The 16,246-nt window shown below is 43.5% G+C and overlaps 1 protein-coding gene across 10 annotated transcripts in view; it reads right to left on the bottom strand.

Moving 5' to 3' along the window:
* The window catches only part of LOC135105391 (anoctamin-7-like), a 102,874-nt gene that overhangs the window by 16,101 nt on the left and 70,527 nt on the right, over positions 1–16,246 (bottom strand). For 8 of the 10 annotated variants that reach the window (XM_064013567.1, XM_064013574.1, XM_064013538.1 and 5 more), the window contains 4 exons: positions 14,429–14,565; positions 13,785–13,799; positions 4,024–4,192; positions 1,702–1,867 (listed from right to left, as the gene is read on the bottom strand). In XM_064013567.1, the coding sequence (XP_063869637.1) occupies positions 1,702–1,867; positions 4,024–4,192; positions 13,785–13,799; positions 14,429–14,565 (487 nt within the window). The remainder of the gene's footprint in view (positions 1–1,701; positions 1,868–4,023; positions 4,193–13,784; positions 13,800–14,428; positions 14,566–16,246) is intronic. The other 2 variants (XM_064013556.1, XM_064013569.1) reach the window with 1 other exon arrangement.

The following is a 16,246-nucleotide window of genomic DNA, read 5'->3' as shown; positions in this document are numbered from 1 at the left end:
TGAGGATAGGAAAGGGAAAAGTAAGAGACAGTAAAAGAAGAAAGACAAAGAGATGAGAGAAGAAAGAGGATGAGGCTGCGAGGAGGTAGAGGATGAAAGGTTATCCATGTGGAGATGATGGGTACAGAGAGAGAGAGAGAAAGAGAGAGAGAGAGAGAGAGAGAGAGAGAGAGAGAGAGAGAGAGAGAGAGAGAGAGAGAGAGAGAGAGAGAGAGAGAGAGAGAGAGAGAGAGAGAGAGAGAGAGAGGGAGGGGGTATGGGGGAAAGGTGGCGTGGTGAAGTGTGGAGTGAAGAGGGAGAGGTAAGGGAAGACGGAGAGTGTCGAACATAGACGTGTTATTGGTTCAAAGTTACTGAGAGTCTGAAAGAGAGAGGAAAAGAAAAAGGGCCAGAAAAAAAAATACTCTTTTTCGTGTAGACGAGAGGAAGTGAGGAGTTGCAAAGAGAGAGAGAAAAAAAAGCTCTCGATAAAGGAGGGTGTCTGAGTGTAGAACTGAGCGAGAGAATAGACAATGAAGAAGAAACTAAACAAAAACTCTATGAAGAACATTAAAACTGAATGCTGTACACTGATAAAATACAGAATTATCATATCGCTGCTCTATCAAGAAATCTTTAAAATAGTAAACTTAAAAAAGAAAAGGATAAAAACAAACACTTCTTGTTTATTGACCTCTTTCTTATCGAGGCAACCTGATACCCAAAATACACCTTCTATTGTAACACATTGTCTCTAATATAAAAATACGATGACAGGTCTCCACAAACCCACACCTCACGCTGGCCTCTACTAAATTTACGAGGCACATCATGAATAAGTAATAAATGCCAATGGTCTCATGTTAGCCTGTACGTCACTGTCTAGGTCTATAAATAGAAGGACTACTCTGGGAAGCCTTCTTGCCACCCACACCTGGAGAATCCCACAACTGGCCTCGTCAAAGTAAGCCTTAAAAGCGACATAGGTGAGATTCTAGCGATATTTTTAGGTATTTTGTTACTCTGAGCAGATTTTGAGGGAATGCTTGTGAGTATGAGGTCGCTTTGTATCGGCGTTCCCCTTTAAGAGGTATTGCAGCCTTGTATACAGATAGATTGATAAAAGTCGCATTTGTATGTCTGGGTAATTCAAGCACTTCCTACGTAGAACCTCCAGCTACTCCGAGGCTGATGTTCACCGAGGCAGCGGAGAGATAAGGCTTGATCTTTCCTCCTCTCAAAACTATCCTGCACCTAGTTTCTCATACTAGGAAAAAAAAAAAAAAAAAAAACAGAGGCAAAGAATCTTGCGTCCTTTGTACTCCTAAAGGGAACAAAGGAAACTTTTCATACTTCGGCAAAACTAGGGAAAAAGGAAGTGGAAAATTAAAAGTCACTATTTTCGTTAAGGAATTTTCTCCACTAAAATACCTTCCATGGAACATAAAAAAAAAAAAAAAAAATCGAGTTACATCTTGCATTAGAACGTTGGACGAAACAGGACAAGGGAGGAGATCCGAGAAAGCAGGGAACTGAAGACAAATGCACGAGAAGTGACCTTGATGAAAACGGACAGAAAAAATGTTCAACTCAACCATTTATCCAATCAGGTTTTTTATGTATTTATTTATTCATTTAATTTACTCTATTAATTTATTTATGCATTTATTTTATTCATTTATTTATTTTATTTATTTATTTATTTATTTGCAGTCGACTCACCAAGCCAAGCGAAGTAAATGCCGATCTTCTCGCCAAAGTACTCGCGGATGTGGTCGAGCGGCTGATACTTGTACCACTTGCCCCAACGCGCCCAGTAGTGGTACAGCACCTGACGGGGGTTGAGGCGCGACGGGTCCAGCGGGCCGCGGGGAGGCTCGTAGGGCCCCTGAAAGATTTGAGATGCAGGAGTGTGTGAGGTTAATGATTATTTTGTCACGCCCTTTCTGTCATCACTATACTACAACACTTGCATAACATCATACAGCACAACACAGGACATCACTGTACTTGTATACACACACACACACACACACACACACACACACACACACACACACACACACACATTTTAAACATTATTATTTTTTCTACAATTTCACGTTTATTTCGAGACAACCACTATAGTCAAACTTTTTCCATTTTTCTTTTTCATATCTTTTTTCATTTTTCTTTTTCATATTCTTCTGAGATTTTACAACACAATAATTCAGCTTCAGATATTTTTAGATTTTTCTTACTTTCAATTTTTTTTTTTTCCCAGAATATCGTCAACAGGGCTCAAGTAACAAAAGAGGATACTGGAATTGAGTATTGCTGGATTACGTTGTTTTCACTTAGGAGACAAACGAGTGAGCCACAACACTGAAGAACAAAGACAGGAAGCAAGAGAATGGCCACACTAGATCAGCACATCGAGTTTAGTTAAAAATCATGACTAGTAAAGCCAAATAGGATTATTTTTTTAATAAATTCATATTAACCACAACGACTGCATGACTGCTGAAATCATGCACATATTTATAAAGGAAAACAATGTTAGGATGAGTGAGGTTAGACTGAGGTAAGCATGAATTACAGCGAGTGATAAAAAAAAAGAGGATTAAGAGAGATTAATGCTGATGAGTTTGAAAGCATGAAATAACAAAACAATAAATGTATAAAAATAAACTTAAATCCCGTCAAGAATATAAAGAGACAAAGCTTTTTTTCAGACACCTACATTTTTCTCTCTCCCACGCACACAAACTGCAGACGGCACGACTAACTTTCATCGCCAACACCCACGTTCCCCACGCTCTCGCCTCTAAAGCCACAGCTCCCTCCCTTCACAGCCTCCAGCTTAAAGCCTTCAAAATCTCTGCTCTCCCTCTGCCTCCCAGTAGCTTGCCTCGGTGTCTGGTGCTTCTGTGATATCTATACTCGAATACACTTTACCAAACGTTTCAGTGTTTTATTATTGGAGATTAACTCAACACCTCTTATGTAAGCTTCTGTTTCTTCTATGCCTCGTCACGTTTTCTCCTTTCTTCCCTACTAACAACGATCATTATAAAGTAAAAAAAAAAGTAACTATATTACTCCTCCTTTTCCTCCTCCTCTTATTACTACTACTACTACTACTACTACTACTACTACTACTATTACAACTCTACTACTACTACTGCTACTACAACTACTACTCCTACCAATATTACTTCTACTATGCTGCATGTACCCTCTGACATCGCAAAGTTACTACATGACCTAAGAGACCACAGAGTTTCTAAGCCTGCTTGGTTATTCAGGGTATCACTTCCGCGCATCTCCGACCCTTATCAACACGTCAGTACACCTCTCAGACAAGCCCACAGCAGCAGACGTGTTCTGCCTGTCCAGTTCTTTTCATGGAACCAAAATAGAACTGCTACCAACAATATTATAATCTTCTTCTCTTTCCGACGCGGAGGTTTTTAAGGAAGCCTGTCCGACTCGTATCATGAACACCGAAATAGAACCGCTACCACCGCTACTGTTATTAAAAACCTCCTTTATCTTCTGTTCCTCCTCTTCTTCAGCACTTTTCTCTAAATCTTACGAGTGACATTACTGAAAACAGACTAATAGTTTACTTTACAGCCACTAATCTCGCCGATGTTTACCTCTGGCTTGATCGAAACACTTACAGCTCAAGTCACACCAATTCTTCATGATAAGACTGCGAAACTCAGGAACCCTATTGCTTAGCCTCTTCGGTTTTAAATGGAGGTCATGCTGATGAGGTGGACCAGGACCATCTTTTGTTGGGTAGTAGTAATGAGTAATGTGGGCAGGCAGCTGTCATGTATCTTGAACTTTCGGACCCAAAGTGAGGTGCATGGCTCTTTTGTACAATTTTCACCTTGGTTTTGCTATCTTCCGTCGCTAGAATATTCCAATATGCTATTACGGATTCAAAACAGTCAAATATTTAGGTGAAAATCTCTCTCTCTCTCTCTCTCTCTCTCTCTCTCTCTCTCTCTCTCTCTCTCTCTCTCTCTCTCTCTCTCTCTCTCCCCCCCTTACATCATGAAGGGGAAACGCTGCTGTGTAGACGCCCTCCTCCACCAGCCTCTCGATCCCGATCTCTCCCTTCTTCGTCTTGCCAAAGGCTGCCGTGGACAAGATCTCGTAGACGATCCTCGAGCGCTGCGTGCTGGTGAAGTACTTGTCTGGATTGTCGCTGCCCAGGAACCTGAAGGTGAACCACGCAGCCACGTGTTAGAGGACGGACTTCATGATGTACTGGCGGGGACTATCAAGTTCAAGTATGACAATAATAAGGGTCGAGCGATATAGAGAGGAGGACACGAACATAAGGACACATCACGAGTTGTTAATCTCAAGGATTAGGGAAGAAAAATGAGGGTGAGAAAGGATCCACTGAAGAATTAACTGGGATACGTATACTAGCTTGGTAAAGGAGAGTTTGTTACCCGATGAGCACGTCCCCAATTCCCTTTAGTCATTGGAAGTTGTTAATGGGAACTTGGTTCATTAACAGAGTCCCCTGCCCCTTGTCCCTTAGCGTTCCTTCGTCCGTCAGGCAGAAAACAAAAAGAAAATGGAAACAAAGACAAGAGTAATGGGTCATGCGTCAGTCATTCACGTTTTCTTTAGATCTGTGTGGGTGCGTCAGTCGATGGGAGAGTGTCATGAATGCTGAGGAATACATGAATGGAGCATTGTGAGTGTTCTGAGTCTCGGCCCGTCATGTCCTTACACGCCAGGCAGGTAATGAGGCTCCTCGCGGCTCTCACGGCTTTGTGTGTTGGACAAGGGAAGAGTCAGCACGGAAATGGAAAGGTGTTTGTGCTACACACGAAATGTGCTCATGACTTTCTCCTGCCTCCTCCTCCCTCTCCTCTATCCGTCTTTCTTCTTCTTCTCCTCCTCCTCCTCCTCCTCCTCCTCTGCTTTCTCTTCCTCTTCCTTTTCCTCTTCCTCTTCCTCCTCCTCTTCCTCGTTCTCATCCTCTTCCTCCTCCTCCTCCTTCTCCACTCCCTGTTCCGTATTTCTTTCGCAGACGATGAGAAAATCCACCATATTCATATTATTTTCATCATCACCTTCATTTTACGCTAAACTCGTATAATTCCAATGTACTGTATAAGGAGTCTTAGTTTTCTGTCACCGTGCAATGAAGTGGCTGAGATGATACAACCTTCAGTTTTTGTCTACGCATTACTTTTTGGAACGGCAGGCCCAGCTGTACCATCAATGAGGTAGAAGTCCAAGTAAGTCGATCCAGGCGATGACATAACATGGAGTTGAATAAAAGAAAGGAACTGTTACGATAGGAAAGGAGGTGTAGTGTTACCAAGTGTGCTCCGAATGAAGACCTTCCACGTTATTTTTAGTGGCTGAGTGTGTGTGTGTGTGTGTGTGTGTGTGTGTGTGGTGACGGCTACACCCAGGTACACATGCACACAGGACAAGAGACACAGGACACAGGTGATGCCAACGAGTGTGTTAGAGCTTTTCATTTCCTCGTTAATTGCTGGCCCTTAACGGAGCAGCCTTCCCATCCAGGCGACACGAGGCGAGGAGCATGAACATTCCCTTTTTCATGAGGATCGTTCACTTGACGCACTAACGAACACCGAGGGTCGTGGAGGGCAGGACGTGTGTGCCCGGGATGTATGTTGCATTACAGAGGGACTGTCAGAGAGAGAGAGAGAGAGAGAGAGAGAGAGAGAGAGAGAGAGAGAGAGAGAGAGAGAGAGAGAGAGAGAGAGAGAGAGAGAGAGAGAGAGAGAGAGAGAGAGAGAGAGAGAGAGAGAGAGAGAGAGAATGTACTATGCACATGGTATGTATATATGCTTGTTTAATTTAGATGGTCAACAATGTCTGACCATACAGTTTTCTTTTGCTTGGATCCTTTATTATATGTTTTTCTTTCCTCTTTGAGGTTTACGTTTATGTGCAGTTTCATAACTGCACTATTTTTTTCATTCTTGAACTGGCAGCCGTCCTCTGCATCCATCTTAAGAAGAAGAGCGGCTTGTTGGCCCGTCAGAGTTGATTTTAGGAGCAACTTTTAGGAGCAAAGTCGAAGATAAAAGCACTTCTAGGAGTGCTCTTAGGAGTAGTCCTAGGAGTTTTTATTAACACAGGCCCTGATTTCAACGCGGATTCATGAGTTAAATATAGCAGGCCATTGTCTAAAGGTTTTACAGACGTATACTACACTAAATATACTATTTTAGCATATAATTATTTTACAGATTGCTAAGAAGGCCCTGTTGCGCATGTTTACGAAACATGCACAGCAAAAAAAAAAAAAAATCACGAGAATGACTAAGAATTATAAAACATGTTATATAAAATGGTGTTATAGCGTCTAGACGAAAGGAAATACACTTACACACACACACACACACACACACACACACACACACACACACACACACACAGGACTGCCCTCATTCCCGCAGACAGACAGCAGGGCGCCACCACAGCACGCGGCGCCGACCAGCCTTCATACATCCCTTGCACGGCGCACTCCGGAACTTTGCACGATAACTCAGCACGGAGATGCGGCTCCAGTGTTTGGTGGAGATCGTGGCGGGACGCAGCAGCTGGGGCACGAGGCAATGACTGTCTTTACCCGGATGTTGCGCCGCTGACGAGACTCTGTGGCTCTTTACAGGTCCCCTTGAAACTCATTATGCAAGTTGGGGCGACAAGGACTGAGAGAGCCTTTTTCCCTTTTAGTTCCACCCTCAGTAGGAACTCCCAGCGTCGATCTGAATAAATTAGCGTGATATTCTATGTCTCTGTGTATGTGCATGTGTGATTAAATGCTGTATAGATTTGGACAAGTGAGTGGAATTGTGCTCTGTGATGAAGACAGTTGTCAAAACGTTAGATAAATAAAGTTCTGCTATATCCTGTGTTTCATTATCACCTTATTCCCACTGATGAGGTTAAGTGACTTTTCCGGTGTTTATTATTCCTTATTTTTGAGGGGTTTATTATTTTATTCATTGATTAATTTTTCGAGATTTCAGTGATGTGTACGTGTGCGTGCGTGTGTTCGTGTGTGTGTCTGTGATCCTCCTCCAGTTTCACATCACTCACAACTGTCAAACTGTCACGGGCTAGTGATAACACAGACTTGTATTGCTATTCGTGTCTATAATGTGTGTCTGTCTCTATCTCTACCCTCGTATCTCTCTCTCTCTCTCTCTCTCTCTCTCTCTCTCTCTCTCTCTCTCTCTCTCTCTCTCTCTCTCTCTCTCTCTCTCTCTCTCCCCGTGAGCGCGTTTTTTTTTTTTTTTGTGTGTGAGTTGTAGTTATGTTGTGTCTGTGTGCGAGAGAGAGAGAGAGAGAGAGAGAGAGAGAGAGAGAGAGAGAGAGAGAGAGAGAGAGAGAGAGAGAGAGAGAGAGAGAGAGAGAGAGAGAGAGAGAGAGAGACCTGACCCATTATTATGAAATCTACATCACAGAGAGAAATGCAGCAGGATCTTTCTTCTCAACTTTTGCGCTGAAATGACAGAAGAGACCAGTTTTCTTGAGTCTCGGGAAGAAAACTGTACTTCCTTTTTTTTTTTTTGAATAAGCGACGAACATTTAAAATAACGATCAAAGGTAGATAGATACAAACACACACAGAGAGGCAGACAGTAATATAGATAGCTTGGAAGACAGGTAGACAAATAGATAGATGGATAAATAGGTAGACGGATAGATAGATAAATAAGTGGGTAGGAATGTAGGTAGATAGAATAGAGAAAGAGTTATATCCACCAGTATAGACGTAAGAAAACACTTAAGTTGAAGACTAAGAATCCCCGAGACATGATAACCTTTCTTATCGATTCCAGGAAGGCTTATACTACTTTTTTTAGCGTGTATAGGACTCGTTCACTTCTCCCATAAAGATTGATTAATGGGGGAGTCCAGACATATTATTTTCAAGTGTTTTATTACCTGTGTTCCTTCTATAACGAGTGGTGAGAGGGTAGTATTTTAAGCTTTTTTTCTTAAGTTTTAGTGTGTGTGTGTGTGTGTGTGTGTGTGTGTGTGTGTGTGTGTGTGTGTGTGTGTGTGTGTGTGTGTGTGTGTGTGTGTGTGTGTGTGTGTGTGTGTGTGTGTGTGTGTGTGTGTGTGTGTGTGTGTGTGTGTGTGTGTGTGTGTGTGTGTGTGTGTGTGTGTGTGTGTGTGTGTTTCCCTCTATCTTTACTAATCAATTCAACAACTGTTCAATTTTTTACTGTCGCTTTGATTAGTTAAAGCTATGTAGTTAATGAGTCTCACACTTGATAAACCATCCTCTCTCTCTCTCTCTCTCTCTCTCTCTCTCTCTCTCTCTCTCTCTCTCTCTCTCTCTCTCTCTCTCTCTCTCTCTCTCTCTCAATTCTTTATATTTTAATTACATCCTCTCTCTAAATTACTCTCCGTATTCGATTAAACATTTTTGGTACCATTGCACTTAATTCCCATTAATATGCAACAGTTCATGTGATCAGTCACAAACTTTACATACAACATCAGGGACTGCCATGTGTAGGCCAGATGGCTACTTGCAGCTTCCCTTATTCTCTTAAGTTTTTACATTTAATCTGACCCTCCTTGCCTCCTCTCTGAATAAAACTGGCAACACTTTGAAGAAGGACAGCTTTTTATCCAGTAATTATATTAATTTATTGGAAATCTTACAGTAAAATCCTCCCTCTGCTTTCTTTTTCTCTCCTGGCACGTCGCACTGAAGAGGCGCGTGCCGGAGCGAAACAATTCTAATCTTAACGTCTCCGGCACTTGGGTTATAGCTTCAAATTTGCATTTAGAGCGTTCACTTTCCTTGATTATTTGGAACATTCGTCTTTTTATTGAATTGAGCAACGCCACCCTCCATCTTTTATGTATGTGTATCTGTATGGGTGAGTTAGGGTTACTTCCCCTGTATGACTTGTAAAGCTATATGTGGGAAACGGGGCTCGCGGCGTGTTAGGCGTATGGTGCATTGAATGGGGCTTCTTGTCTGCCTCTAAACAGCGTGAAGTATGTACGGCATATATAATTACGGTCCAAACGTTGGCTTGGTTTTTTCTATTCATACACCACAAGAAAATAGATGATTGTCATTTTTGTTTTTGTTGTTGTTGTGGTAGTAGTAGTAGTAGTAGTAGTAGTAGTACCAGAAGTAGTTTTGTTATTGTTCTTGTTATTGTAGGCTTTGTTATTACCATTGCCATTGTATTTCCATCACAAGTCAACCCATCACGCATTACCTAAAGTCGTAAAAACCCTTCCCCATCCCGCAGTATAAGTCCTAGATCATTTCTCCCCTTAAAAACTCAAACACGTACACTCACATCTCCCGTATTACTAAGTAAGCACATTTCCTCTTGGCATTCAACGAGGAAAACACGACACGACACATGACTGCACATATCCCCGCGTATTCCATTTCAAGCCTCGCCATCTCAGCACCGTGACAGTCTCGCCGCAGTGGTCACCGATGGTCCGAGAAGGAGGTCAACAGCCGCTCAGCAACCAGTCAACAGCCGCTCAACAGCCGCTGAACTGCCGCGCTACAGTCTCATTTGGCACGCTGCTGAGTAGGTTCAAATATTCATTACCTCCGCGTTGCCGTAGCAGTGCAGCGCTCAACTCCGTGTTGCAGTCACAATGGGAGCATCTAAATCGCCTCTACACATACCGCAGGGGGCTGGGGGGTGGGGCTTTTTGGTGTCAAGGATGAAGGATGTGGTTTTTGTTGGTGTGTGTGTGTGTGTGTATGTACTAAGAACATGTACGAGTATGTATATTGTATTAAATCAAGTGCATGTGTGTGTGTGTGTGTGTGTGTGTGTGTGTGTGTGTGTGTGTGTGTGTGTGTGTGTGTGTGTGTGTGTGTGTGTGTGTGTGTGTGTGTGTGTGTGTGTGTGTGTGTGTGTGTGTGTGTGTGTGTGTGTGTGTGTGTGTGTGTGTGTGTGTGTGTGTGTGTGTGTGTGTGTGTGTGTGTGTGTGTGTGTGTGTCTGTGTGTGTGTAGGTATAAAGAATGCATATAATTTTATAACTTTAAACGAATTTTCCTATTCTCTCTCTCTCTCTCTCTCTCTCTCTCTCTCTCTCTCTCTCTCTCTCTCTCTCTCTCTCTCTCTCTCTCTCTCTCTCTCTCTGTCTCTTTCTTCGTCTCCTACAAAAGCGAGTGAAAAGTAGGGCAGCGCATGGTTGAAAATCCTTTATTCGGGAAATTCAGGAAGTATTATTAAAAAGAAAGATGTAGAATGTAGTTTTCCTATTTTCCTTTCTCAACGTTTCTTTTTTTCTTTTTGTATTTTGTTGTTACATTTTCGTTACATTTTTATGCTTCCCTGTTGGATGTCACCTCGCTTTTACGACAAACACACACACACACACACACACACACACACACGCCCACACACACAAACCTACATTAATCACACAATTAATTAATTTATATATACATTTTTTTTAATGTATGTGTATGTACCCATGCAATATTTCCTCCTACGGACAAATGAAGAATAAACTGCAAAAACCACTTGCGCAACATATGTACAAAAAAAAAAACTTAATTGGTCGTAAAGTCGACATTTAGTTTTAATTGTTTAAGTTATTCGTCTGACTCATTTTGTTATTCACTTGCTGTAGTTTTTTTTTTTTATTGTTGCATTTACGACACATTCCCTGATTACTTTTACGGTATTAAGCTTTATTTTTCATGTATAACTTTCGTCCCTTCCTATTCTCAAGTTTAATCCAATTTTCCCATAACCCGCCCCCCCCCTCTCTCTCTCTCTCTCTCTCTCTCTCTCTCTCTCTCTCTCTCTCTCTCTCTCTCTCTCTCTCTCTCTCTCTCTCTCTCTCTCTCTCTCTCTCTCTCTCTCTCTCTCCATCCATCACTCCTCTCCCAACCAACACCAGCAACACACATTCTTCGCCGCTCTTCCATCACTCTCAAACTCTCACTCTCACTCTCTCCTTGCACACCACGACGCCTCCGCAGCTGCTCACTTAAACTAACCAGCTTATCTATCTTATCTTCTTCGTGCAATATTCTCCCGAGTGACCGTCGTGTCGCGGGTTTCGGGAAGCGCCACTCAGCTGAGCCTCGCAAAACACTTCAACCATCGCGCGGTCTCCTCGGCGGCACGGAAGTAGGTTGTCCCGTTCCCTGTGTCCTTCCATGCGTGTCTGTCAGGCGTCACTCGAATTCTTCCCGTGTGTCGCCTCCATGCCTCTTGGGAGAGTAAATATAGTTCGGTTCAGCTTTCTTTATCGTTTCTTTTCTCGACCCCTTACTTCGTATTAGGGAAATACTGCAATATATTGAATGTGAACGTTTGAAATGATATGACTGTCTGTTTCACAAATTCCAGGAATGTGTAAGTTCTTATTCCAGTGCAGATTGTCGAGATATTCACTCTTTCAGGCAGGAAATAAGTCTCTCTTTTGGCTACATTTATGCAAACTGACTTTGATACGCTCCAGGCAGACAGCATATGTAATAACCCGCCTGGCTGACCTTCTCATGTGGCTGGGAATCGAATTACACTGGAATGTCACAGTTTCGGTGCCTCGTGTAGAATGTTTTCGGTCAGAAACATGACAACGTTCACTTTTCGGACATGGCGAGGTGTGAAATAGGTTGTCGTCTCTCGGATTCAAGCATATAAGGATGGAGGCCTCGAATTCTTCACTACAAGAAATAGTTTGTCATGTGCTCTTCGTCACTTAGCCAGCGGGGCGTGAATGTGACGTGAGACAGGACAAGGTATTATTGACAGGTTCTCCCATTCACGGAGCTGCTGCTGGCGGAAGGGAAATGTGTTTCCTCCATCAGATCCATTACGGGAAGCCTTAGCAAGTAATATAAGATCTAAAGAAGAGTAGCATTGAAAATATGGGCAGAAGATAACAAGAGAGCATCTAAGCCTCTATAAAGAGAACAATTGCAGCAAAATCGTCTACCGGAGCTACAGTCAAAGAACATAATAAAAATTCGTGTAAGAATATAAGGAGCTGATAAGATGATTGATTATACATATAATCTTTGATTCTCAGCGTGTATGAGCGCAAGGTCTGGTTCACGCTCGTGAATGGGGGTGTCGTGAGCGTGAACCATAAGGAATGAATGGTCGGCAGGTGAAAGTCGATGAAAGAAATAACTTTTGACTCTCCGTGTGTATGAGTGAAAAGTTTAGTTCACGGTTGTGAGAGAGCGAGGTGACGTGAGTGTGAGCCATGAGGAGTGAATGGTCAGCAGGTCAGCGGTGATCAAGTCCTCGGTCGGTCAGGGAAGAGGAACACGACAGCGTCACAGACACAGTCCTACACGCTACACAACATTGGTCACATGGACTCTACACACACACACACACACCACCCGGCGACAGTTGGTACTCTTACTACCCGTCACGACTAGAGAAGAGGTAATCCATCAAATCGATAATTCAAGGAAAAAATATTTGATGCATCGCTAAAGACAATGATAATCAAACGGGATCTCGCTACGTCATGCAGGACAGTACAAAATCCAGCCTCAGCTTTACTACAAAGGTGTGCTAATGAGACGCATGCGCACCTTCACTAGACTACGGGGAAGGGTCAGAGGCGGCACGCAGTATCTCTTCAGGTTACCGTACTATAGGTTGCTTCGCTGGACATGGGTAGAATAACACGTGTTTTGGTATCATATATAAGGATATAAAAAGGACCCAGAAAGGATGGGGGTCGTGTGTCAGTGGCGAGTGAAGCAAGAGGAGAGAGAAAGATGACCGACTGGATCAAGGTATACGAATATTCTGAAAGAGGCGGAACATGTAGTAGTACAGTAGTAGTCGTATGCTCTTCCTCGGCAGGCTGAGGCGTGTCATCAGCTTCAAGGTGATTGAGGGAGAGTGACGGAATGAGTGGTCAGGGGAAGGGAGGAAGAGGAGGAGGAAAGGGTGGTGATGATGGATGTGGCGGAAGAGGAAGAGAATAAGTTAGAGAAAATGGATTAGTAGGAAAAGGATGAGTAAAGGACGAGGAAGAAGACGAAAATGAGGAAGGGGAGGGAGAAGAGACTTAAGAGGAAAAGGAGGAAGGAACGAGGGAATTGAGCGAGGAGGAGGAGGAGAAAGAAGGGAGAAAGAGAACGACGAGGAGGTGAAGAGGGGGATGAGGAAAACGACGAGGAGGGGATAGCTGCAGCGGGCGGGCGCGACGGGGGGGCAGGCAGACATGCAGGGCGGCGGGCAGCGGCATGAACGGGCACGCATGCGCGGTGGTGTGCGTCCTTCCAGCCACCAGGCGAGCACTGAAGGGCTCACTAACACAAGCTACGAATGCATGACCGGACAGACAATTTCTTTGATGATTAATGCATATATTTAACACTTCAAGACGCACGTGTTTTTTTTTTTTTTTTTTTGCGTGTGTGTGGAATTATTTTCGTTGTGGGAATAAAACAGTCCCTCTTCCACTCAACACCCTCGCGACGAGCGTTGGATAATTTTGGTCTGTAACACGAATGGTTGAATTTTGTATTGTCTCTCTGTTCCTTTCTCTGGTCGCTAATCTATTGCTCGGATCGATTTGCTGGATGACTGATTGACTGACTGACTACTTTTCGTCTGTTCATTCACAGTGACGAGAGGACCTTCGGAGACAATGGGAGCCGGATCCAACTTTTGAAAACTCTTGTTGAGGAGGAGAAGGAGGAGGAGGAAGAGGCAAAGAAAGACAAGGAAGAGGAACGCCGAAATGGAAGTTGATCGCCACACCAAAGAAACTGTCTGTCCCCGAACGGAAGGAAACTGGTGCTCACTTGCATATGAATTTTCTAGCGGAGGAGACAAAGAGAGGGAGAGAAAGAGAACAGGTTAGTGGTGGGCCTCTGCTGGCTGACTTCGGGAGCCTCGTCACTCTTTGTTAAAGGGGAACACTTGGCACGCGCCGCCTGTGGGAGGACTGAGCACGGGCCTTGGAATTATTAAAAAAAAGAAGAAATATATTAATACATTGTTACCAACTGAAAAGGATAAAGAGAGAGAGAGAGAGGGAGAGAGAGGGAGAGAGAGGGAAGGAGCAGCTCTCACATACTAACTTGGACAAGAGGATTTTGAGCTGATAAATGTAGTAGAGATGTAGAGGAAGACATAATGGGTGGAGATGTGAAAATAAAAAAATATAACTGACGACACAATGGCGGAGGAAGGTTTTATAGTACTTGAGTGAAAAGAAGCAGGAGTTTCATTTCTACTGTGATATATACAATACAGGCACCTGGGGCGCCCACGGCATGCTCGGAGCCACACACCGACAGGTAAGCCTACGTGGTGTGCCTCAGAAACAGGTGAATATGCGGGGCAAGACAGTCACTCAACGCTTCTCCAAACCACAGGAATTTACTGATTCACTTCTGCCAAAGCTCAGGAATGAAGGAAGGAAGAGGCTGCTCAGGGCACTCACCTGTCGATCTTGGACCGCTTGAAGGCGCAGGTGAAGTAGTCGAGAGGTTTGTTGGGCACGTCCTCCGCCATCAGGTTGGGCAGGTGCAGGTGCTCGATGATCACCTCGGACCAGTTAGTGGAGGGGTTGTTGTGGGCCTGAAGGAGGCACGCACAGGTCATAACATCAGGAATACCTAATAGAATAGGCGAATTAAACCAATAATATGAAAAAAAAAAGATAATGTAAAACTGAGACATAAATCGCTTGAATGTATCACTGTTGTGTTTATAATTGATTACACGTATTATTATCATTATCACCATCACCAGATAATAATCATCCTCATTATCACTCTCATCATCACCAGCTACTGCACGATTAAGAACCTTCTCTATTAGTTGCCTATCTCTTTCAGTCCACACAAGTAAAACGTATCTCATATCACAATCTATATTAGTTTTGTGTCGCATTTCTCAGTGGGACAGAAATCTCTTGTACTTTAGTTTATGTCACATGACCTCGTTCTTGTAGTGCCGCAAACCAAGGTTCAAAATTCCTCTTAGCTTCAAGGACGAGGCAAGAAAGACTCCTAAATGAACACGTATTTCCCTCAATCACTGACCTCCCAATCCTGTCCCTTCGTCCTCCCTTCTCCCATCGTCCAGCTGAGGCTCAGAGATCAAAGTCAAACTCAGACGGGTCGCCTCCACTGAATTACCTCCACTGCTCAGGTCGTTCCCATCAAAGAAATCTTCAAAGAATCGTTTCTCATAATCCGCTCTTTATTCTGGCCGCATTAACTCTCTTTATTCCCCAAAGTATCTCGTGTTTCTACTTAAGCCCCTCTGGCAGAATATGTTTATAGATATTTTTAATTCCATGTTAAGTCAGCCTGCGTGCGATTTCGGTGCGCCCACACACACACACACACACACACACACACACACACACACACACACACACACACCTAACTTGTATAACGAAGCCCAAATATGAAGCCTGGTCTCGTCTCTCCATTGAACACAAGCCCACACTCTTCATCCGCCTTCATCTCCTGAGCAGCATCATTACCACAGTGTTTCGTTCACTCCCTGACTCTGAAAGGTTTCCAGTGGGCAGCGCTTCCTCCACCTTCATTTCCTGGCTTTCCTGTTCCGTCCTTCTTTTCTAACTTCCTTATTTTCCCACAATAATTATTTCCCCCTCATTCAGTGCCCCGAGGCTCGGCTGGGGACGTGGGAGGAGAGAAACTGTGTCTAGGTCACGCACCGCTCGCCGCCAGAAGTTCTTGTTGTAATAATGATCTCTTGACCTAACCTAACATAGCCAAAGATAGTCCTGTACAATACATCCCAAAGTCACTTCTTTTGGTCTCGAAGCAACAATTTAGCAATTTAGTTCACGCATTGCTCGCTGCTGGACGTTCTTGCTGCAGTAATGGTGTTCTGACCTAACTTAACCCAATAGTCCTGAACGAGATGCCCCTAAAACGTCTTGCGTAATAGGTGGGAGTTCAGAAGCAACGATCTGGGTCACGCATCGCCCGCCGCCAGACGTTCTTGCTGACCTAACATAATATAATCTAAGGTGGCGCTGATCGACGTGCTTCATGAACGCCTCGAGTCTCTGGTGTGTATTTGGATTCAACGAAAGGAACGAAAATGGATGTGTTTACTCATTCATCTGTTAGATTTTCAATATATCTATTTACACTTTTTTTTTTTTTTTTTTTTATTTTCAGCTGATGATACATTCAGGATTAGCTACAGGAGGCTTGGATGGTAAGCTTATAAAGTTATCGATTTTCTTTTACGAACCAAAAAGGCGTTCACTGTT

The sequence above is a fragment of the Scylla paramamosain genome, chromosome 1 (genome assembly GCF_035594125.1).
Source record: "Scylla paramamosain isolate STU-SP2022 chromosome 1, ASM3559412v1, whole genome shotgun sequence".
Classification (NCBI taxonomy): domain Eukaryota; kingdom Metazoa; phylum Arthropoda; class Malacostraca; order Decapoda; family Portunidae; genus Scylla; species Scylla paramamosain.
This window is presented reverse-complemented; position numbering and strand designations above follow the sequence as displayed.